This window comes from Dendropsophus ebraccatus, chromosome 14, assembly GCF_027789765.1.
Source record: "Dendropsophus ebraccatus isolate aDenEbr1 chromosome 14, aDenEbr1.pat, whole genome shotgun sequence".
Lineage (NCBI taxonomy): Eukaryota > Metazoa > Chordata > Amphibia > Anura > Hylidae > Dendropsophus > Dendropsophus ebraccatus.
The window spans coordinates 43949691-43973191 of NC_091467.1; the positions used below are offsets into that span (position 1 = coordinate 43949691).

General features: G+C 44.2%; 1 protein-coding gene across 1 annotated transcript; it reads right to left on the reverse strand.

Annotated features, from left to right (window-relative positions):
- Nucleotides 1–674: 674 nt before the first annotated feature.
- SLC25A10 (solute carrier family 25 member 10) lies at nt 675–23426 on the reverse strand. The gene is made up of 11 exons (XM_069952953.1): nt 23264–23426; nt 18002–18121; nt 14707–14821; nt 9329–9377; nt 7439–7480; nt 6966–7009; nt 6540–6610; nt 5587–5679; nt 3410–3487; nt 3264–3320; nt 675–3176 (listed from the first exon to the last, which is right to left on the reverse strand). Exons 1-11 carry the CDS (start codon nt 23351–23353, stop codon nt 3075–3077), a joined length of 861 nt encoding a protein of 286 aa, XP_069809054.1. The 5' UTR covers nt 23354–23426; the 3' UTR covers nt 675–3074.
- Between the last annotated feature and the right edge of the window lie 75 nt (nt 23427–23501).

The following is a 23501-nucleotide window of genomic DNA, read 5'->3' on the forward strand; positions in this document are numbered from 1 at the left end:
CAGGTACACAGCCCAGTCTTTTACAGTCTCTATCTGCTGCATATAAAAACACAGAAGATTGTCGGAAGAAAAAGACCACTTACACAGAAGTGTAAGACTTTATTCTTCTGTGATCTGAGGAAGAAGGTAGTCAAGTCTTTAAATGCATAATCCCTTAATATGTGTTGTTTGAATGTCGGTATCTCGCTCTCCATGTGGACACCAGGGCCATATACAAGCGCTTTTAGACCATTCCTTTTCCTTCAATATGTGTATCTTCTATTTATCTTGGCAATTTATACCATGGTATGGCTATTTCCCGGTCATTACAGTCCTTAAGGGTACAAACACACACACCGTATACGCAGCGTATTTACTGCTGCGATACGCAGCAGATTAGATCTAAATAACTGAACACAGCATCAAGTCTTCACCATCAAATCTGCTGCAGATCTGCTGCGTATCTGCTGCGTATACGGTGTGTGTGTTTGTACCCTAAACCACGTTTCTGTTAAAGCAACCAGATCACAATTATCATTAGATTACCACAGCCATTAACTCTGAGCTTGGTGCCTAAGCTGCAGCTTTTGTGCAGATTAAACCAAGCACAGTACTCGGTTTTACTCTTATCGCCAACAACTGCAGCATTTTCAGAAATCCCACCACACCGATTTATTCTTTATAAGACACAAGCAAAGCACTGTCCCCACTCGGATGAATTTGTCCTGCACTTCCTGTTACTAGAGACAGACTTTCCCTGACAACAGGCAGTGGCATTGTGGTACAAAAAAAAAACAACAAAGTGATTAATAAATATGTTCGGATTCACACTGACTATCTAATGGAGGAATGTAATATGTTTTAATGTTCTAAAGGGCAGATAGCAATGGGATGCTGCAAACACTAAGATAAGTGTAAATGAGCCTATGGCATGTAAATAACATATAGCCATCTTGCATTAACACAACTTGATAGAAGCAGGCCTATAATGCAGTCTGGATCAGGAGGCCTGATCCCCATAAATCTATTAGCATAAGTATTACACTGATTTTTACAAGTAATAAAACCATTGATTTTATTCATTATTAGACATATACTGATTTGAAGAACACTTTTGTTTCAATTCATGGCAATATTAACCATACAGTGGGGAAAACAAGTATTTGATAGACTGACAATTTTGCAAGATTTCGCACAAAATCAATTTAATTTTTTTAATAATTTACATTTTATTGCATCAAATAAGTATTTGATCACTTACCAACCAGACAGAATTATAGCTCTCACAAACCTATTAAGTTTTTTTTTTTTTTTAGTAAGTACCTCCTACTCTGCACTCCTGTCCACATACTCAGTCACACTCTAACCTCTCCACAATGGCCAAGACCGAAGAGCTGTCTAAGGACACCAAGGACAAAATTGTAGACCTGCACAAGGCTGACATGGGCTACACAATAAGCAAGCAGCATGGTGAGAAGGCAACAACTGTTGGCACAATTATTTTAAAAAAGTGGGGAAAAAAAGAAACCACACAAAGGCTGACTGTCAATCTTCCTTGGTCTGAAGCTCCACGCAAGATGCCTTAGGGCGGGTTCACATTACGGAATTCTCGCGGACAATGTCCGCGGAATTCCGTCAGCTGTCCGCCCGCACGGGCACGCGCTTTTCCACCGGCTCCATAGAGACCATTCTATGGGCCGGCGTATTCCGCGATCCGCTAAAAGAAGTGACATGACACTTCTTTCAGCGTATAGCGGAATACGCCGGCCCATAGAATGGTGTCTATGGGGTCAGCGGAAAGGCGCCCAGATGTGCAGGCGGACAGCTGACGGAATTCCGCGGACATTGTCCGCGAGAATTCCGTAGTGTGAACCCGCCCTTATTGAGTAAGGAAGATTCTGAAAAAGTTTAGAAAATCAGCCCAGAACTACACGGGAGGACTTGGTCAATGACCTGAAGAGAGCTGGGGCCAGTGTCAAAGACCCCCTGTTCAAGCCAGCACATGTCCAGGCCAGTTTGAAGTTCGCCAATGACCATCTGGATGATCCAGAGGAGGCATGGGAAAAAGTAATGTGGTCAGGTGAAATCAAAATAGAACTTTTTGATAATCAACTCCTCCCTGTTGCAGTGTCCGCAAACCTGGTCAAGAACTACAGGAAACATCTGACCTCTATAACTGCAAACAAAGGTCTCCGTATCTATTATATTCCGTTTTTCTATTGTATCAAATACTTATTTAATACAGTAAAATGCTAAATATTAAAAAAAAAAAAAACAATGGGATTTTCTAAAATGTTTTTTACAGAGTTGAAGGATACCTACTATAAAAATGACACACCCCTCCATTTTTTGGAGGTGAGAAAACTTGCAAAAGTCGGCAGTGTATCAAATACTTACTTCCCCACTGTATGTTTTACCTAATCACAAGTGTTATCTATTAAAACATTATTTCAATTCATTAAAAAAAAAACACATTACTACTAAAGAGACAATTATTACACAGCCAAGGCAAGTATCCAATGAACCCGATCAGCAGGTCAGGACTACAGCAAATGCATTATGAATTACAACACATGACTGGCTACCATTAATAGGCAAAATACTGTATTAATCCAGAGAATCATATTCTATATTAGTTTCCATTGCTTCACCTCTTCTGGATGGATACAAGCAGTTTGGCTGCTAGGTCTTTGTGCATCTTTGGCACCTAAAGTTCTAGTAACCCGGTTTTGTTACTTATGGCTCATGTCAACCTTGTTTCACATAGAAGGGTTACTGTAAAGTTTTTTTTTTTTTTTTTTTATTTTAAGTCGTGGTATCTAGTAAGGAATCTTGTACGCCCCATGATTAGATCTTTAGTTATATGATCATGTGGTGTTTAATCTGTCCTGGTTGGTTTGTTGAAGAAGCCTCCTGCACACAGTCCTGTTATGAACTCATCCACTTCATTCTTGGGGGATTGACATCACTGAAGCAGAATCCATCTGCCCAAGAAGAAGCAATGGCACAGGTAACGCTGCTGGTCCACATGTCCTGTTCAGTGGAAGCTGGAGCATGGAGAAAAGGTCGGATCAGTCATGATCCCACAACCAATATTATGCAGGAACGCGGATTCCGAAATACTTCCTCAGTTGCTCCAGGAACACAAAGGTTAAGACGGTGTGAGGGACCAGTCTGATGCCAGCAGGAACAAGACCCTGAGACCAAAAGTAAAAATTATTAGATGGTACCATCTAAGACCATTTCATCCCAGAATTCACCACCATTCTCATGCACGTAGTCACCTTATAAAAGGCCAGTGGTCCCAGCTTTGCGGTCTCCATTGCACAGTGTACAACCCCCTAGACCACAAGAATTATAAAAAGAGGTTACAACTGAGTAATACAAAAAGATATAAGCCAACTGCCTGTACATAGGAAGCAGATCTTACCCTGTACTCCCCCTTGGAATTCATCAATCGTGTTTTCAGGACATCCAGGGGCTGACAAAGGAATGTAGCACATCCACCCTACACATACAATGACAAAAGACTGATTAACTTCTATTACTACAGGTAACTGCCATACAACTAGGATTCATGGGTATATTCAGTAAATGTAAAAGAAATGGAGTCTGCAACCTATTTCTGCCAAGATTTACCCTTTCACAACCTGGTGTCATTGATGCCTCAATGCCAAGGTCGTGTTTGGACATCAGCTTATGGAATCATAATGATCCCATAAGCTGATGTCCATATCTCGGCCCCCTCTCCTCTGTCCCAGCTGCTGTTACTATCTCAATACGCGCCCAGCCTTCCTTCCCAACCCCCCTTGCTGGCTTACGTAGCCAGGAAACTGGAAGCCTGAGGCTTCCGGTTTCCATGGCTACCATCGAGGCTCTGCAATCACTTCACAGAGCCCTGACGGACACCGGAGAGAGAATTCTTCCTCTGTAGAGGGAGAATTCTCTATGTGGAGTCCCATAGATGCTGCGGTCTTGCGGACCGCAGTATCTATAGGGTTAACTCTCAGCACCGGAACGCGGCTTTCTTGCTGAGAGTTGCAGCGGGTCCCCGGCTATCTCTGATAGCCGGGACACGCTGTGGATGACACAGGCGCAGCTCCTGCGCCTGTGTTATCCTGGATCGTTAAATAACGTTGCTGCAGCATTGGGCATAGGCTGCAGCAACGTTAACAGTCCCTTTGTTCTGGAGATGCGGCCCCAGAAGTGGGAACCTAGATCTACCAAACATTTATGGTATAGCCAGTATATCCTTCTCAGGTGTTCACTGGCTGAGGCAGGTCAAGCTTATACCAGAAATAGTTTAGCAGCAGGGCAAGGAGGCATCAGGAACAGGAGAGTACAAGTTATTTTACCCCAGCCACTGAAAACTTACAATAGACAGTTGTCTCTGATAGTAGTCAATCATTCCCTTAGGGCCCTATTCCATGGGCTAAGCAGGGCCGCTCAACGATGTAAACGAGCGCCGATTTGCTAGATCGCCGCTCGTTTACTGGGCCTATTCCACAGCCCCATGATCGTTGAGCGAAGGCTGCAGGGATATCGTTACCGATGTCCTTGCAGCCCACATTACCTGCAGGGCTTCTCCTGTACTCTGTCTTCCTCCCCGAGTACCGCGCACTCTGGCTTCAGAATGGCCTGTCAGCTGACAGGTCACTCAGCCAATCACAGGCCGTGGCGGTCCCGGCCTGTGATTGGCTGAGCGCTCCGTCAGATGACAGGCCATTCTGAAGCTAGAGCGCGCGGGACCCGGGGAGGAAGACAGAGCGGAGGAGAATCCCTGCAGGTAATGTATGCTGCGCTTCTCAAATCGTCGGTTACCCGCCGCGCACCGCTATTCCACCGTAGCGATGCGCGGTGGGGGAACGATGATTTTAGGTCTGGCCCTAAATGAATGATCAGCCGATGACATGATTATCGGCTAATCGTTCTCTCTATTCCACCGAGCGATAATCGGCCCATTATCGTTCCTGTGGAATAGAGCCCTTACACTAGGGATCTTCATTTTGGGTGTTGCCAACACACCTACAGCCCTCCTACCAAGCTTACTTAAAGGGATTAACCAGGATTTGAAATAACACAGCTACTTTTTTAGAAAAATATCACACCTGTCCACAAGTTGTGTGTGGTATTAAAACTGAACAGATCGATATTAGAGATTAGCGAACCTGGAGCATGCTCGAGTCCATCCGAACCCGAACTTTCAGCATTTGATTAACGGTGGCTGCTGAACTTGGATAAAGCCCTAAGGCTATGTGGAAAACATGGATATAGTCATTGGCTGTATCCATGTTTTCCAGACAACCGCTAATCAAACGCCGATCGTTCGGGTTCGGATAGACTCGAACCCGATTCGCTCATCTCTAATAGATATATCTCTTTATGGGAAAAGATTGAGAATAACGTGTAACTTATTGATTGAAATCCCTGCTCATTCTGTGATAAGAAGTCAAGTGGGCGGTGTCATTCAATGTACTGAACTCTTTAGCATGAAAAACTTACAGAATGATTACATATAGGAGTCATATACTCAAAATGAAATAGAGATATATAGATAGATCTGTCTATCTATGAAGAACCAAAAAAAAAAAAAAAAAAAAAACTTACTGCAATAGAACTGGCCAAAAAGTGGGTGAAAATGTTGTCAGACAGGACACCTGTGTTCAGGACCAACTGCTTTGCTTGATCGTAACAGGCTAGCTATAAAAAGACACAAAAGAAGGAGAATTAAGGAAAGAAAATGGTATAAGGTCTAGGAGGGGAGAGAAAGGTTCTGATTCTGTTTGGAGTCACCAAGAAGGGAGGAGACTAAGTCCACCCTCACAAAACAACAGACTAAATGGCAGAAACCCTTTAAAGAGGACCTGTCAGCACAGATTTGCCTACTAAAGTAAGCTCAAATTGCAGATAGGTCATGTACCCAGGATACATTGCATACCATTGCTAAACCTCAGCACTAGGGGGCACTAAAAGTTATGCCATGTATTCTGGTTACATGCCCTATCTGCATGTCAGCTTACTTTAGTAGGATAGTGTATGCTGACAGGTCCTCTTCAATTTCAGTGCTGCTGCAATGCCATCAGCAGAATGGGACTCCTGTAAAACCCCTAAACACAGACATCATATTGAGTGTTGTGTCCCCAAATGCAGAAAGTCCACTACCCAGACATACAGTCATTACTCATGCGTTTTTAATAAGCTAGTGAAAACCCAGCAGCAATCTAAAGGGTTAAAATGTCTGGAAGGGGCAGAATCCCTCAGCCAAGTGCTGTGGCCCTTTGTCTCTGTTCAGCTTTGCTGCCCACTTCTCCATGGGAGAGCAAGCATTAGCAAAGTGCAGGCTATAGACTTTATATGTGGGGGGGCTTCCCATCTCTGAAGAGAAGAGCAGAAAAGAGCTGACGTGAGCTGAGGGGCACATCACAGAATGAGGCTGTCTGTTTTAGCCAGCAGTGAAGCTCAGGCCCCTACAGGTCACAATTTCTTACAATACGAGGCTCTAGAGAGACAGGTCGCCATTCTGTGTAATTCACTGGAAAGGTAAAATACATAAAGCTCACCTGTCCCACTGTTACTAGGGCTCCTCTGCTAGACGCCATGGTGGCCCCGGAGAATAGCTTCTTGAAGCCCTCTAATTGAAAAATAACAATAAGTCACCAGTTACAGTGAGAGTGCAACAGTTTGTCCACCATGTTACAAAGAAACATAGAAGATTGTCAGCAGATTTAATTTGCTAGAAGTTTGTTCCAAGCATCTACTACTCTTTCAGTAAAGTAATATTTTCTCACATCGCTTCTAAAATCTCCCACAAAACTAACCTCTCACTGTGTCCTCTTGTTCTTAAGTTCAGGTTTTTTTGGGGGGTTTTTTTATTACTAAAAACACTTCCCTCCTGAACCTTATTTAGTCCTGTGACAGATTTAAAGGTTTCCATTATGTCCCCCCTTTCCCTTCTGTCCTCCAGACTATACAGAGTAGAGAGTTACCTTCTTGGATGACTCGGTACATGCCGTCCAGTGCATGGGCGTAACTGATGAAACAGGAAGAAATAGGGGAGAATGACCCAAAGAAAAGTCAAAACAGCACAGACATTACAGACCACATTATTATCACTACTATTATTATTGTGTTTTCAAGGAACGGAGGGGGGGGGGGGAATCGAGGTAAAGTCCTAAACATCTTCTAAGGCTTCACTTCTGTCCACTTGCCAAGAAGATAAGAATTTGACATTTATATGGAGCCCATTAATGTGAATGGCATACATACTGTAAATGCATCCATAGTTACATGCTGTGAAGGCAGACGCTTAAAAACAGAGGATTACCCAGCATGCCTGGTTTTCAATTAAATAAATGGGATGACTAAACAGATGAAGAGGTCAGGACATTATCCCTCATCTACCTCAAGTCAATAGACATCAGATCTACATGTGCTTTACAATGCCTGAATTGCATCTTACTTGCGTCTCAGATGGGCGGGCAGCTTCATGTCATTCTGCATCCTGAGGGTAAAGGCAAAAACATAATAAAGGGTTAAAGGAGAATGCAGTATATAAGAATGATAGAAAGGTCCATCTAGTTTAACACTGCTCCCTCTCTCAGTATTGCAGGATATGAAAACAGTATAAATTACTCATCTCAAACTATATTAGTTATTTACTAGAGATGAGCAAACCTCGAGCATGCTCAAGTCGATCCGAACCCGAGCGTTTGGCATTTGATTAGCGGTGGCTGCTGAACTTGGATAAAGCCTTAAGGCTATGTGGAAAACATGGATATAGTCATTGGCTTTATCCATATTTTCCAGACAACCTTAGAGCTTTATCCAAGTTCAGCAGCCCCAGCTAATCAAATGCCGAACGATCGGGTTCGGATGGACTCAAACCCGAACCCGGTTCGATCATCTCTATTATTTACTAAAACTTATTTTATTATTTTTTACATGGGACTGAAGGGGCTATTTTTCGTTGTGGAGACTTTCATGCCATTCATGCTCCACTGAGAATTCTGGGAAGAAAGTATATGCAAAGCAGCTGTTACACACGTTTTCAGTGTGGCTTTCCCTTGAGGACAGTGTATAACTCCAACTAGGGGTCTTAAAAACAAGACTGGGAATGTATGGCAAGCCTGAAATCCCTTCAGGATAAGATATTAGCCCTCTGTAGAAAGCAAACACCCTGACCAGGGGCAATAACTCTACAGTTGAACTAAACCAGATTATGGTTTATTGGTTGTGCTTCCTGGAACCACTTCTGGTAAGTACTACCCACTTTATATCAGGAACCACCAACAAGACCTGCTGTTTTACAGATGCTCTGGATCAGTTGTTTGGCCCATGTCGATCAGATGCTTACACTCTTTATTTTTTCTGCTTCTAACTTTAAAGGAGAAGTCCCATTAAAATAAAAAAGCAAGGCAAGCTGGGCAGAGCGGGAACTTAAACAATGCATGCTTCCCATCCCCGTGCCTCCGTAGCGCCGCTTTTGGGTCCCACTGACAGCTATAATTTTTGCCTGGAATCTGGGTTAGTCACGTACATGGCTCTTCAAGCTACAACGTCACTGCACGGCTGACCAACTGCCTGTTCAGCCACTGAGTGACTGGTGTCATAGGACTTCTCCTTTAAGAACATACTATGCACTTGCTTCCTTTAGCCCACCCCCTGCCAGGGCCATTGTCATGAGATAATTTATGTTACTCACTGCACCTTGTTTTAAAGGAATTGTCCAGTCCCAGGGAAGAAAAAAAAAAAAAAAGCTTAGCTGGCACAGGATTTAAAAGTCATACATACAAAAGATAAGAGGTGCGCCACTGTAATGTGTGAAAAGGTCAGTTGCCTGTGAAACCTTTAATCCTCGACCAGTGAATGGAATAAAGGTCTTTTTAACTACCAGTGGTGAGTGCCGCATCTCTTATCGTATTGTGTATGCATCAATTGGACTATATATGCTGAGCACCAATCGAAAGGTACATGAGCCCATAGCCACAAAGTTGTTGCACTGATGCCTGCAGGGAGCGGTTATGTATGGAATTGTGGCCTGTGCGTAGTGTCGGGAATTAATTTTGTTTGTTGGTTTAAAAGTCATACTCATCCGTCCAAAGCTGCTGTTCTAACGCTCCCAGTCATTGCTGGTTTCTGTAACGTATTGACCACACAGGAACTGGCTACTGAGCGGGAAGTTCCTGTGAGGTCAGTGCAGTACAGGAATATCAGAATGACCGCTGCAGAGCACTATGGCGAGTATGATTTTATTTTTTACGTCATCCAGCGCTACTGGTACATTATTTTCTGGGGCTTTTTCCCCCGAGTTTGCCTAAAATTAATAATAAAGAGGGGTGGAAATACTGACCTGACGTTGACCATATCTGCTGGGGTCCCCACAAATCCTCCTGTAAATCCTAAAATAAATAAATAATTTAGTCAAAGAAAGCAGCAACCATTTCCAGTAGCACATCCCCTCCTATGATCCAGATACAAGACAGCTGCTGGATGTAACACTGAACATACATAAAGCTGAAAATCCCCAAAAGCCAGAAACAGAATAGAAGATCACAGCTAATGGAAATGTCCATTAGCCGTGGGAATAACATACAGTTTGGCAATCCAAATGAAGGGGGGACCACAGGGGACATGTATAACAGTCAGAATCTGTGTAATAACAATATATACAAGATTACTAAAAGCCACTGAGAAGTTCCAGGCTCATATAAATATACAAGGCTTCCGGATGAGTGATCGAATAACCACTGTGACATTTACAGTAGTTAGGACTACATCGATATGCTGGGTCTTTTGGCTTTAATGGACACAATGGGAATAATAGTTCCGCAACCACTTGAGAACCACAGGTTGGGGAGCACTGACCTATTATAATGCCATTAGGCTTCATTTTGGAAGTTTATGAAGAGAATTGGCGATGTTCTCCATAGCAACTTGCAGGATAGAAGGAGTCAAAAAGGCACAATGAGTTAATATGGATTTATATTGAGAAAAAAAGACCTGCTATTGGACTTGATCCCTTCAGGACCTGGTACCGAATTTATTAAACCCACCAACTTTCCTGCACATCTCTCATTGTGGTTCATGGAGCAGTCATCTTGGGCCACGTCTGTAACCCCCTTTGTTCTTAAAGCTTTTTTTCCTCTCACATTGAGATAAAGCTTTAATTCTAGCCCTACAACATTTTTACATTGAACTCAACATTGTCCCAACCTGCCTTAGCCTCCCGCAGCTGTGGCTCCAACAATGCTGGATTCCTGCTCCTTATCACTTCCTCAGTCAGTAATTCGCTGAGCAGACATCTCCAGTACAAATGAAATATTATAGGAAGTGCAAAAGTAGTAGGGACCTGGCATTACTGGAATGGCAGCTACAGCAGATTGAAGCAGTTATTAGAAATAGTGGACCATAAATAGTTCCATATTCACCACACTCCAGACAGCGACTCAGCTGCAGTCATCCATCTTTTTTTGTGGCGTCTACTTTACTTCTGATGGTTTCTAGGGAGTCAGACAGACTCATTTTACCACACATTACCACAGTGCAAAGATATAGCTCAGAGTCATTTAGGTTTTGGAGACTGTGGCAGAAAACACACTACTATTCTCCACAGGGTTTCTATGGATAAGGGCGGTAATGTGCCTGGAAAAAAAAAGCAGCCATGTTTAGTTTTATACACCCCCTTTAAGTTACCCAGTTTTCTGTGTCATACAGTGATATAACATTGATCTCTGTACACAGGAGGCTCTCACTGCTACTACTATGGGACAGTGTCCTAATAGTGGAAAAAGTGTGAAAAAGGGACAACCACAGTTCTAGTCAGAATACATTTTGAGAATAAAAACTTTTTTTTCCTTTTTATGTTTTCTATTTTTATTTTATTTTTTATTGAATTTCAATAATTGTACAGACGCACATGCAGGTCTCCAGAAAATGTGATACAGTAGATGCATATGCATGTCACAAATAAAAAGAAACAATACAATGTCATTTGGAGCAATGAAATTTGTGGATACATCCAGAATAAAAATACAATAGTTTGGGGGGAGGGTAGTTGTTAGGTAAAATAGGCGGGAAGGAAGGAAGCTATTCTAAGCTGTAGATAGTCTAATAATGAAGACTAAAAGTATTTTCTATGTCCACACATCATATTTTAGTCAGTATTTCTTTTAGCATCTTGGTCAGTATTTGTAGCCAAAATAAGGAGTGGAACTGACAGGGAAAAATTATAAAATGGGAAAATGTTCCCATTTTCTGTGTTTTCAACCCGCTCCTGGTTTTGGTTGAAAAAATACTGACCAAAAGACTGATGGAAATACTATGTAAAAAGACAATATATATTATTGTCTGAGATGGAGCAGGGTCAGGCTGAGTCTGTGCAGGCCGGCAGAAGAAACAAGGCTGCCTGGGGAGATGGAAATGAAGATGGCACCTGTGTCTGGGTCTGCTTTCTGCCACGTTGAGGTAGGCCCTGTGAGGATAACATGTTGACCGTGGAGCAGAGGGCTGGAGGAGATTCTGGTCTACAAGGGACCACTAAGCGGTCTGTCACTGCGGTGAATGTGTGCAGAGCGGAGCTTAAATGATGTGGGCATCACTTGAGTCACTCTAGGCACTTGGTGCTGGAGGTTTGTGAGGGGATCGTGGTCGCAATCTACGTTCCCCGCCAGGGAGCAATCAAAGCAGCTTTGTGCTGGTGGGGAGTGGGACTTCCCAGTGTGGGCAATGTTCCCTCATAAAATCTGGTCACTTGACAACTAGGAGGCGAGTAACTGCAGCTTCCCCATAATCACCGCAGGAGCTCAGTTAGGGTGCATCCTCACTCAGCCATTGCTTGGCCATATAGCCCCTTCCCCAACAAACTTTTCTTGTTGAGTTGCCCAACTATCTACATACTCGGACTGGTATTTCTTAACAGTGTTAATTTCTGCTGAGGGAATACCATCTTTTATATTACAATGCCATCATTATCCTGCTGTCAGTTCTCCTCTTATTGAGATGAAGTGTGATAAAACAATTGGCTATTGAGGAACAATCGTACAAAGAAGAAATTATAGGGAACAATGACAGGTGTCTTTGTTATTGTCTGGAACAGTCTATGTGTACAGATTTAGTAGTTATTCTGGTTATAGACATCATCATCTAGGTAATCTATGTCCTTACTATGACATCCATCTCTCAGAAGGAGACGTCCTGCAAGACTTTCCAGCAAAAAAAGGAAACAATGATCTTCAGTTATGGTGACTCTTCAGTGTACATTTATATTCACACAGCGCCATCTATACAAAGAGCTGAAGGACTTCCTACAGTAAAAAGGTTTGGTTGTCTTCAAATAAGGGTGAATACTCATCAACTAGAGCACAAATGCACATGGCTAATGACGTACATGCCCCATATGACAGATTCCTGCAGTCTGCAACACAGTCACAGAGGAACTGAAGGGTATGAAACAGTGACAGTGTGCATCTAATTACTTTTTGGGTAGAATCACTCTTAAGCGGTAAAGTGGGTCTGGGTGCCGTAACGTCGGTTGGCAGTACCCAAGGTAAGAAAAAAGTATTACGCCCCCGTCCTAAGCCCCATACATAAAGACATGCATGTGCGACCCACGAATGTAAAAGAGTTGCAATACATACAGGATTTCCCCCCTCTCTCCTCCCCAAGAAGCCCCTAGAACAGAGATTGCTAACCTTGACACTCCAGCTGTTGCAAAACTACAACTCCCATCATGCCTGGGCAGCCAAAGCCATTTCTTGGGTTGTTCAGGCATGATGGGAATTGTAGTTTTGCAACAGCTGGAGTGTCAAGGTTAGCCATCACTGGCCTAGAAGGTAGTTTACCCCCCCCCCTACCTTCCCCAGCATGCCCTTAGTAGGTTGTTAACATAACAGCATGTCCCTAGTAGGCAGTTAACCCCCCCCCCCCTCTTCCCCAGAATTCCCAAATAGGTAGTTAACACTCTGCCCCTAGTATGTAGTTAAACCCCCTTCAGCATGCCCCTAGTAGGCAAGTTAACACCCCCACCCCCACCCCCTCCCCTATCATGCCTCCATTCTCTATTTGGTTCACACTACGGAACCCGAGAGGAGAATTTCCGCCGGATTCCGTACCTCGTATCCATGGCCGTCAATGCTTTCGGCGGAATGCGAAATCCGCCCGCCCATAGAATGGTGTCTATGGAGCTGGCGGAAAGGCACCTCTAAATTCACCTCTTCAAAAATTCTAGGTATGACACAAAAAGTTGCTCACACATCAGTTGCTCAAAAGTTGTAAACGTCTGGTAAAAATAAATTAATCTAAAAATAATTTCATCATATTCATAAAAGATATTTGTTAGGGTCTCTACAAGGCAACCCAGGATAAATGTTGGAATCTGTGGCAAGGTTCTAAGGAAAAAAAAACAGTTTGAATTCACTGTACTGCACGTCAGTAATGGAGACAGCATCTTGTACGCACATGTAATACTTGGCTATACACCCATTAGTCCTCTGCTCACTAGGCAGTAGCTATTCTTGCAAGTCAGCACTTGTAGTTCCATCATACATTTCTTTAGAAAAAAAAGAAGATGATGCAATGACGACCACGCTGCACCAGTGATATAGAGGCGGCTGCATGAATCTGTAACAGAAGGCAATCCATGATTTACTCATAGTGCTGACAACCAGCAGTTAACCATGGCCTGAAGGTAGGGATACACTGCAAATCTGGTCATGCAACATGAGGACTGTAATGTCACATTGCAACATACCATCTAATGACTGTCATGATGCAACAGTTGCTCGAGACCCAAATCTGATAGATGTTTGGTCACAAGTTGCACGTGACTACGCCAGCTTTGACCTCAATAATTGTGACCTTCTTGACAGCTTTTCTGTGATTTGGCCATTTGTTTAAATTTTTTTTGTCCAATCTGAACTGTAACTTACAAACTGCATTCATATTTTTGGTCACACGACAACTAGTATTTGCTATTGTGCAACTTAAGTCACTGTGTAGCCCTAGCCTTAAAGGTGGTCGACCGTCTCCATTGGAGAAGCATGTGATGATACACGTCTTCGTGCCTAGTGGGAATTACTCCCACTAGAGGGGTATGAGACATTTCTTGGTGTTCTACAAGTATAACAAACAGGAGATGATAACCAATAATAATAGCTATTACATCCCAAGACTGGCAAACATATCTGTATTACAGCGCTACAGACCTCCGGCTACTGTTCATGTATGGGTATGTGCACACTACGGAATCTCGGCGGATCACCCGCCACGGATTCTGCAGCTCACCCCTGCACGCGGGCACGCGCATCTCCACTGGTCCCATAGGCCTTATTCTATGGTTTGCCAGACTCTGCCGTCCGCCGAAGAATGAACCCGCTCATTCTTCGTGCGGACGGCGGAATCTGGCAAACCATAGAATGAAGCCTATGGGGCCAGCAGAGATGAGCGCATCCACCACAGTCTGCGAGCGGGGGCGAGCTGCGGAATCTGCGGCGGGTGATTAGCTGGGATTCCATAGTGTGCACATACCCTAATACAGTAATGGGTAAACAGTAATATAACATTTTCCAGGTCATGTAATACTAAACTGCATGGACCAGTGTACATAGTTTACATGGGGGGCCTCCAACATATTATACCAACGCCCACTAGTAAGCTATAGCCTTAAAACCTGAGCCTTGGCCAAGGACTGTGTCACAGATTCATACCATACATAACAGTTAATGGACTTACCCCCAAATGCCCCCAGTAGCACCTTCTGGTAGAATGGAAGTGGGCCCTTGTTGTCCTGTGCCAGACGGTCTCTCACAGTCTCGTAGATGGCAAAACGGGTAAGAGAGTAAGTGATCTGTAGGGGCAGACAAAAACAAGAGGAAAGGATCATGAGAATGTACATTGGATGGCCACCTTATTAGGGTACAAACACACACGGCATATACGCTGCGTATTTACTGCTGCGATACGCAGCAAATTAGATCTAAATAACTGAACACAGCATCAAATCTGCACCATCAAATCTGCTGCGTATCTGCTGTGTGTGTTTGTACCCTAAGAGACACCAGACATTTAACTACATTGAGAGTAGACAGAAGGCAGCAGGTAATTGCCCCAGTGATATCTGTGGTCAGCTTCACTGTGAATCCACATTAGATATGTATCAAGTCATCCAAACGACCCCAAATGTGGCCTGGTTATCGGTGCTAGACTAACTGGGAGCAGGATTTCAAGAATTAGCAACTGAAGTGATTGAAGAAAGACACTGGATGAAAGAAGATTCCATGGACATTAAACGTATCACCAAGAAAAGGAGGTCACAGGAAGACCTGATGAACAGTAAAGAAAATACTCCATCTAACATGCCTGAATGAAAAACTGAAGGGGTTGTCCCTTAAAGGAGGTCACAGGAAGACCTGATGAACAGTAAAGAAAATACTCCATCTAACATGCCTGAATGAAAAACTGAAGGGGTTGTCCCGGCAAGGGAATTTTTATTTATATGACCAGGGAGGGGGTTGCAGGTTATTGTTTTCTATCACCCCTCCCCACCGATATAACTAAAAAGTCCCCTGCCTGGACAACCCCTTTAGTTAGAGGTTTAGTTTAGTTTCCATCACCTAAACTTTTGTTGAATTATGGGAAATGCTGCTTTGCATTAGCAAAATTGCTTTCATTTGGAGTTTGGTCCCTTTATCTGACGGTACTGTTGACAGTGGTTGCCTAGGTTCCAGACCACCGCTGTGAGAACTGTTGCTGGGCTTTGACACACTTTGGTGGCCGGGATCCTTGGGAGCACCAAGAAAAGTTTCAACTCCCTCTCTCCCACTGAGCTTACACACATCTCCAGGGCTTGGACTATCCTTGGAGACATGTGTAACCTCAGTGGAAGACACAGTGATGCCGAGCTGATTCAGTTCCAATCCTCACTCCCCCTGTTCTAAACCAGGAAGTGAACGGGACGCAGCGGTGCCAAGCTGCATTCTTGGCAGATGGGACAACCTGTTCCTTTACAGAAGACAACCAGTTTCTCTATTGCACCATACTAATGGACGAGTCCAAATTTCGCACAAGCCACATGAACCAATGAAGTCTTCCTGTCGGGAGTCAACAGTTCAAGCTGGGGGAGGTGGTTTAACAGTGTGGGCAATCATGGGGGCTGTTTACCTTTGGCAGGGGGACTCTTACATCAGGAGAATGAACCATGACATTAGGGTCATGCATTCAGAAACTGGTTCCATAAGGATGAAAACAACTTTTCCTTAGTTTCCTGGTGTGAGCGGCCCTTAGATGTTAATCCTATAGACAAGGTCTGGGATGAGCTAGAACCAGATAATCAGAGCAAGTCACTTTATCTACATGTACTTCAAGTGCGAGAAGCTATCCTGTTCACATGGGCCTGCTATTGCCTAGTGGAATCTATGCCATGATAAACTATTGTGTTTCTGAAGGTCATCCACCATTCTAACAGAAAGGAACAATGTGGTATATCTGCTGCACACAGACCAGACATGCTGCAGATCCAGTGTATTATAGCACCAGCGATGAGATTGAGAGTTTATGAAATCTCTTTTATACACTATGCAAACTGAATGACCTGCCGTACAGAGTCTAAAGCTCCGACTTTATGCCGTGAACTTGATATCAACAGGGAAGTCAAAATCCACAATAAACGTGCAATAACATTCTATTGTTTGATTTTGTCGAGAATCCACAGACATAATTCTTTTGTTCTCCACTTAACACATGCAGCATGTCTGACCCCTGTGAAGGTATGTGTTACCACAGAGTTACATACTGATAATGACACCATTATAGCAACGCTGTCCCAGGGGCTCGGGAATCATACACAACAAACTACTCTCCTGGGACAATAGATAATAAAGGAAATACACTACATCTCCCTTGAAAGGTAAGGTGTATGAACTGACTATAGAAGATGTATGGAGTCAGGTGACACTAAGCTGTGTCATTTAATTGCTACAGAAAAGGACAGTATTGTACTACAGAGCGAGTCTTGGGCAGACATATGCAAATGAGGATCAATATGAGTAAATGTAAGGTTAAGCACTTGGGAAGGGGGAATCTATGGTAAGATCATTGACTGAATGGGAAAACACTGGTTACAGTATAAATCTGACTAATTGACAGTGAACTAAACAGTAACCAGTGTCAGGCGGCTGCTGCCAAGGCAAATAAGGTCACGGGATACATCAGAAGACGCACATGATGGGAACTTAGTTCTACCGCCATGCAAATCATTAGCTAGACTGCATATGGGCTATTGTGTATGGTTGAAGCAGGACTAAGTGAAAATGGGCAACAAAGTTACAAATGCGTGGGTTTAGTTGGACGCTTAATATCTTACTAATGATACAACTATATAATAGATGTGTCTAGAGATCCTCCATGGCTTCCTACTGAACTCCAGCATCTGCTCACAAAAGGTACAGAAGGAGAAAAAAAAAAAAAAAAAAAACAACACAATACTCCCCCCTTAAAGGAGTAGTAGACACCTTGTTCTCTGTCGCAGGGGCTGAACTTCCAATAGCACCCATCCTAATCCACCAGCAGAGATCACAGCACTCATATTATGTACTCGCCCTGATCAAATACTAAACTTGCTGCAGTGGTGTCCCGACTCAGTCTGTCACTGGAGTAGAAAGCAGAGTCAGGAACTTGGTGACATTGTGGGTAGGGGTAGGTGAGTATGCCTTTTTTTTTTTTTTTTTTAAACTAGCACCTTCAGCAAAATATGAAAAAGTTCCTATGCCTGGATTAAATCCCTGGATCTTCTCCTTATCCAGTGGATATGTATAAGAGGCGACACAAATTAATAGCACAGAGGCTTATTAGGATACATGTATAATGTTTGTCAACTGTACCATTGGCCGTTTTGTAATTATGACATGACATATAATGGCGGCTGTGTGACTTATTCTGTGAATTGGGAGAAGGGTGTGCACTGCAGCGTACATAGGGCCGGGATGTCTAGTCAGGATGGTCGAGCTCCCGAGTCCCGACAACCACTCACCTGTCTGAACAGTGATGCGCTCAGACCATTATAGAGGGCAAAGAAGCCATCATTTCTGATCACAGTAACGGCCATGCCAGTCATCCTCATCTTCACCTCCTGCTGGGTCTGCAGATGAACCTGCAAGTTAAGAGAAAGGCAGCCGTGTGATACACAGCAATAAAACACAACAGGCGACCATGTTCTTACCACTGAGAAAACAGCTCAAAGGTCATTATAGATTTCAGAACCCTGACTGCACAAGCAGCACTGCCACACACCTGCCAGCCCAAGAAGTGGGATATCATAGGAACCCACACACCTGCCAGCAAAAGAAGTGGGATATCATAGGAACCCACACACCTGCCAACCCAAGAAAAAGAGACATCATAGGAACCCACACACCTGCCAGCATAAGAAGTGGGATATCATAGGAACCCACACACCTGCCAACCCAAGAAAAAGAGACATCATAGGAACCCACACACCTGCCAGCAAAAGAAGTGAGACATCATAGGAACCCACACACCTGCCAGCCCAAGAAGTGAGACATCATAGGAACCCACACACCTGCCAGCCCAAGTGGGATATCATAGGAACCCACACACCTGCCAGCCCAAGAAGTGAGACATCATAGGAACCCACACACCTGCCAGCCCAAGAAGTGAGACATCATAGGAACCCACACACCTGCCAGCCCAAGAAGTGAGACATCATAGGAACCCACACACCTGCCAGCCCAAGAAGTGAGACATCATAGGAACCCACACACCTGCCAGCCCAAGAAGTCAGACATCATAGGAACCCACACACCTGCCAGCCCAAGAAGTGAGACATCATAGGAACACACACACCTGCCAGCCCAAGAAGTGAGACACCATAGGAACCCACACACCTGCCAGCCCAAGTAGTGAGACACCATAGGAACCCACACACCTGCCAGCCCAAGAAGTCAGACACCATAGGAACCCACACACCTGCCAGCCCAAGAAGTGAGACATCATAGGAACCCCCACACCTGCCAGCCCAAGTAGTAACACATCATAGGAACCCACACACACACCAACCCATATCACAGTAATAAGAGGTAGGACATCATACCAATCCACACACCAACCCATGTCATAGTAATAAGAAACGAGACATCATACCAATCCATACACACACGCCAACCCAAGTCACAGTAATAAAAAGCTAGGCTTCGCCTTCATGCCAATCCCGCACACACACACACACGAACCCATGTCACAGTAATAAAAAAAGCTAGGCTTAATGCCAATCACACACACACACACGTCACAGTAATAAAAAAAGAGGCATCATAATCCATTCGCTCTCTGTTCTCTGCACATGTGATATCAAGGGCAAAGGTGTGAAAACCAGAAGCTGGATATAATCTATGTGATGCACCCATATACTACTGCCATATACTATGAGCTCTCAGGTCTAATATCCTTCTTTATTACTGGAAGAAGTGTCAAGTCATAATGACCGAGCTCACAAGGAGCAAGTAATGCAAAGCATCTCACCGGTCACCTATACACATAATGGTTATAGTATTTCCCAATCACTGTCCGCTACTCAGCTGAGCAGGGAAGGACATGACCCCATTCACGTTCCCTGCACAGCTGGATTGGGGCGCCACTGTGCAGGGGAAGCTACACTAACTCTGCACCCGCCTTCATTTTAAGAATTGATGGGGGTCACCACTGATCATAAAGTGATGATGTAATTTTATGTTGTGGGATTAACCCCTTGAAGGCATTCTTCTATCTGCAGTCAGCACAGGTGGGGGCAGCCCTTAAGCTCCAACTGATTTCAGTAACTTTACAGAAAAGAAGGGACATGTGTCACCTCATTTTTGCATGGTTCCCTGTCTCCCACTGAAGTCAACGGGAGTTACGTTTTTTAAAGTGACACTGCATGTTTTTTACATGGAAATTATCTCCCGGTTATTAAAGGGGTATTTGTAATTTACTTCTAATTAAAAATCTCCAGTCTCCCAGTACTTATCAACTGATGTATGCCCTGCAGGAAGTGGTGTATTCTTCCCAGTCTGAAGAGGAGAGTTTTCATATGGGGACTTGCTACTGCTTTGTGCAGTTCCTGTCATGGACAGAGGTGGCAGCAGAGAGCACTGTGTGAGACCGGAAGGAATACAGCACTTCCTGCATGACATATGGCAGCTGATAAGTACTGGAAAACTGGAGATTTGTAAATAGAACTAAATTACAAATCTATACAACTTTCTGACACCAGTTTATTTAAAAGTAATCCCCCCACCCTCTGTAGTACCTCTTTAACCTTGTGAACATGCCCTTAGGTCAGGTTTTTAAAGTACTGTGTACTCAATAACACTATGCAGCAGGTTTACAGAAAGTCTTGTGAATAACCACAGATAATACTCAAAGCCAAACTCAGCTCTGCTTCATCTCCACAAAAACACTATCACCTCTCCAATGGACACGGCCTGTGAAGCCACTGACCCTGAATGGTACAATGCACAGAAATAACCCTTACACGGCCAGGCGCACACACATGGCTGCTGGATACATTACAGTCATTCATTGAGTGCCATAGAAATGTCAGTGCTGTGAGGCCGCTCTACTCTGTCCCTCTCATATCCTGCATGTACAGAGCGCACATTCATCTGCACAGCGCCCAATGACACGCTTAACCCGCAGACTGTCACACATTACATTTTCTAATGACTGTAGTATGACCGTGCACTGCAGACAAGACGTGTGATCCTGAGAAACCCGCAAAGGGTTGTGGCTTACAGATCACTGTCGACAATGGTGCATGGCTGCAGGGGACATACATGTGTATACACAGGTGGAGATGTGTATACATATATATTCAAATAACTGTTTGCAGAACGGCACTGTGCGGCTCAGAGGCTCAGGTAGGGTGCACAGCCTCACGGTCCCAGACCCAGGTCCCGAAGGTAATCTTGCAAAATATAGAAGGCGGCACTCTAATTTTAGTGAATAAAAGTGGTTTAGTTCATTCACCCAGCATGCAACGTTTCAATCCTCTCAATAGGATCTTTGTCAAGCAATTGCTTGACAAAGATCCCATTGAGAGGATCGAAACGTTGCATGCTGGGTGAATAAACGAAACCACTTTTATTCACTAAAATTGGAGTGCCGCCTTCTTCTATATTTTGTGTGTGTGTGTGTATATATATATATATATATATATATATATATACACACACACGTGCATGTCAAAAGGTGAACAGTTACTGCCTCACTTACTGTACAATATATGTACAGCAGAGTCATCTATGTTTACATGTAATGCCAGGCTGTATCTGTCAATATAACTGTCATATGGATGGACAGCAGGTGTCATACGTGTGTGTGTGTGTGTGTGTGTGTGTGTGTGTGTGTGTGTGTGTGTGTGTGTATGTATATATATTATATATATATATAGTTTTTATCTATCCATCTATATATGAATAGACACACCCCCCATATAGAGAGAAGCGAGTGTCATTCATGTACTATTACACACACATCATATAGAGAGAAGCAGGTGTCAGACATGTACTGTTACACACACACCATACAGAGAGAAGCAGGTGCCATACATGTACTGTTACACACACCATATAGAGAAGCAGGTGCCATACATGTACTGTTACACACACCATATAGAGAAGCAGGTGCCATACATGTACTGTTACACACACCATATAGAGAGAAGCAGGTGTCAGACATGTACTGTTACACACCCCCCATATAGAGAGAAGCAGGTGTCAGACATGTACTGTTACACACACCATATAGAGAGAAGCAGGTGTCAGACATGTACTGTTACACCCCCCCCATATAGAGAGAAGCAGGTGTCAGACATGTACTGTTACACACCCCCCATATAGAGAGAAGCAGGTGTCATACATGTACTGTTACACACACCATATAGAGAGAAGCAGGTGTCAGACATGTACTGTTACACACCCCCCATATAGAGAGAAGCAGGTGTCAGACATGTACTGTTACACACCCCCCATATAGAGAGAAGCAGGTGTCAGACATGTACTGTTACACACCCCCCATATAGAGAGAAGCAGGTGTCAGACATGTACTGTTACACACACCATATAGAGAGAAGCAGGTGTCATACATGTACTATTATATACACACACACACACACACACCATATAGAGAGAAGCAGGCGTCATACATGTACTGTTACACACACACACACACACCATATAGAGAGAAGCAGGTGTCATACATGTACTATTATATACACACACCATATAGAGAGAAGCAGGTGTCATGCCAGTAGCATGTATCTCGATGCTGCACACATACTATATACATAGACAGCAGCTGTTCCTCTTGGTAGTGTGTAAATCTATGGAGGACACGTATGAGGTTTGGGAAGCAGCGGCCATGCATGTAATATAGCCAGGCTGGATCAGCCACACAGACAGCAGGCGTCATACCACTAGTCAGTCTATCTATCCATCTATCTATGGAGAGCAGGCGTCATACCACTAGTCAGTCTATCCATCTACCTATGGAGAGCAGGCGTCCTATCAGTAGTCTATCTACCTATGGAGAGCAGGCGTCCTATCAGTAGTCTATCTACCTATGGAGAGCAGGCGTCCTATCACTAGTCTATCTACCTATGGAGAGCAGGCGTCCTATCACTAGTCTATCTACCTATGGAGAGCAGGCGTCCTATCACTAGTCTATCTATCTATGGAGAGCAGGCGTCCTATCACTAGTCTATCTATCTATGGAGAGCAGGCGTCCTATCACTAGTCTATCTATCTATGGAGAGCAGGCGTCCTATCACTAGTCTATCTACCTATGGAGAGCAGGCGTCCTATCACTAGTCTATCTACCTATGGAGAGCAGGCGTCCTATCACTAGTCTATCTACCTATGGAGAGCAGGCGTCCTATCACTAGTCTATCTACCTATGGAGAGCAGGCGTCCTATCACTAGTCTATCTACCTATGGAGAGCAGGCGTCCTATCACTAGTCTATCTACCTATGGAGAGCAGGCGTCCTATCACTAGTCTATCTACCTATGGAGAGCAGGCGTCCTATCACTAGTCTATCTATCTATCTATCTATCTATATACCTATGGAGAGCAGGCGTCCTATCACTAGTCTATCTATCTATCTATGGAGAGCAGGCGTCCTATCTATGGAGAGCAGGCGTCCTATCAGTAGTCTGTATCGCCTGCACACATGTATTGCTATACAGACAGCAGTGTCATCCATGAGGCAGCCCCCCTGCACACATGGCCAGCGCTCACCTTGAGCAGGTCCAGCGGGTGGGTGCAGCACGCCGCCCCGCAGGAGGCCAGGCCCCCGAAGTACCAGCGGGACACCCTGCGCTCCGCCATCCCTCAGCCTTCTCCCCAAGATCCGGCCGCGCCGGACAGTCCAAGGGCCCCGGGCGGGGCCTGACCTACTGCGCCGGGTCCAATCAGAAAGAGACGAGTCTGAGGCTCCGCCCCTGTACTGTCAAACCACAAGACTCGGTTTGTTAAA

Coding starts and splice junctions, on each gene's coding strand:
- SLC25A10 (XM_069952953.1), bottom strand. CDS start 23,353: ATGGCGGAGCGCAGGGTGTCCCGCTGGTACTTCGGGGGCCTGGCCTCC. Junction 5,680..6,539: donor CCCTAGTAACAGTGGGACAG/GTGAGCTTTATG, acceptor GTCTTTTTATAG/CTAGCCTGTTACGATCAAGC. Junction 3,321..3,409: donor ATTCCAAGGGGGAGTACAGG/GTAAGATCTGCT, acceptor CTTGTGGTCTAG/GGGGTTGTACACTGTGCAAT.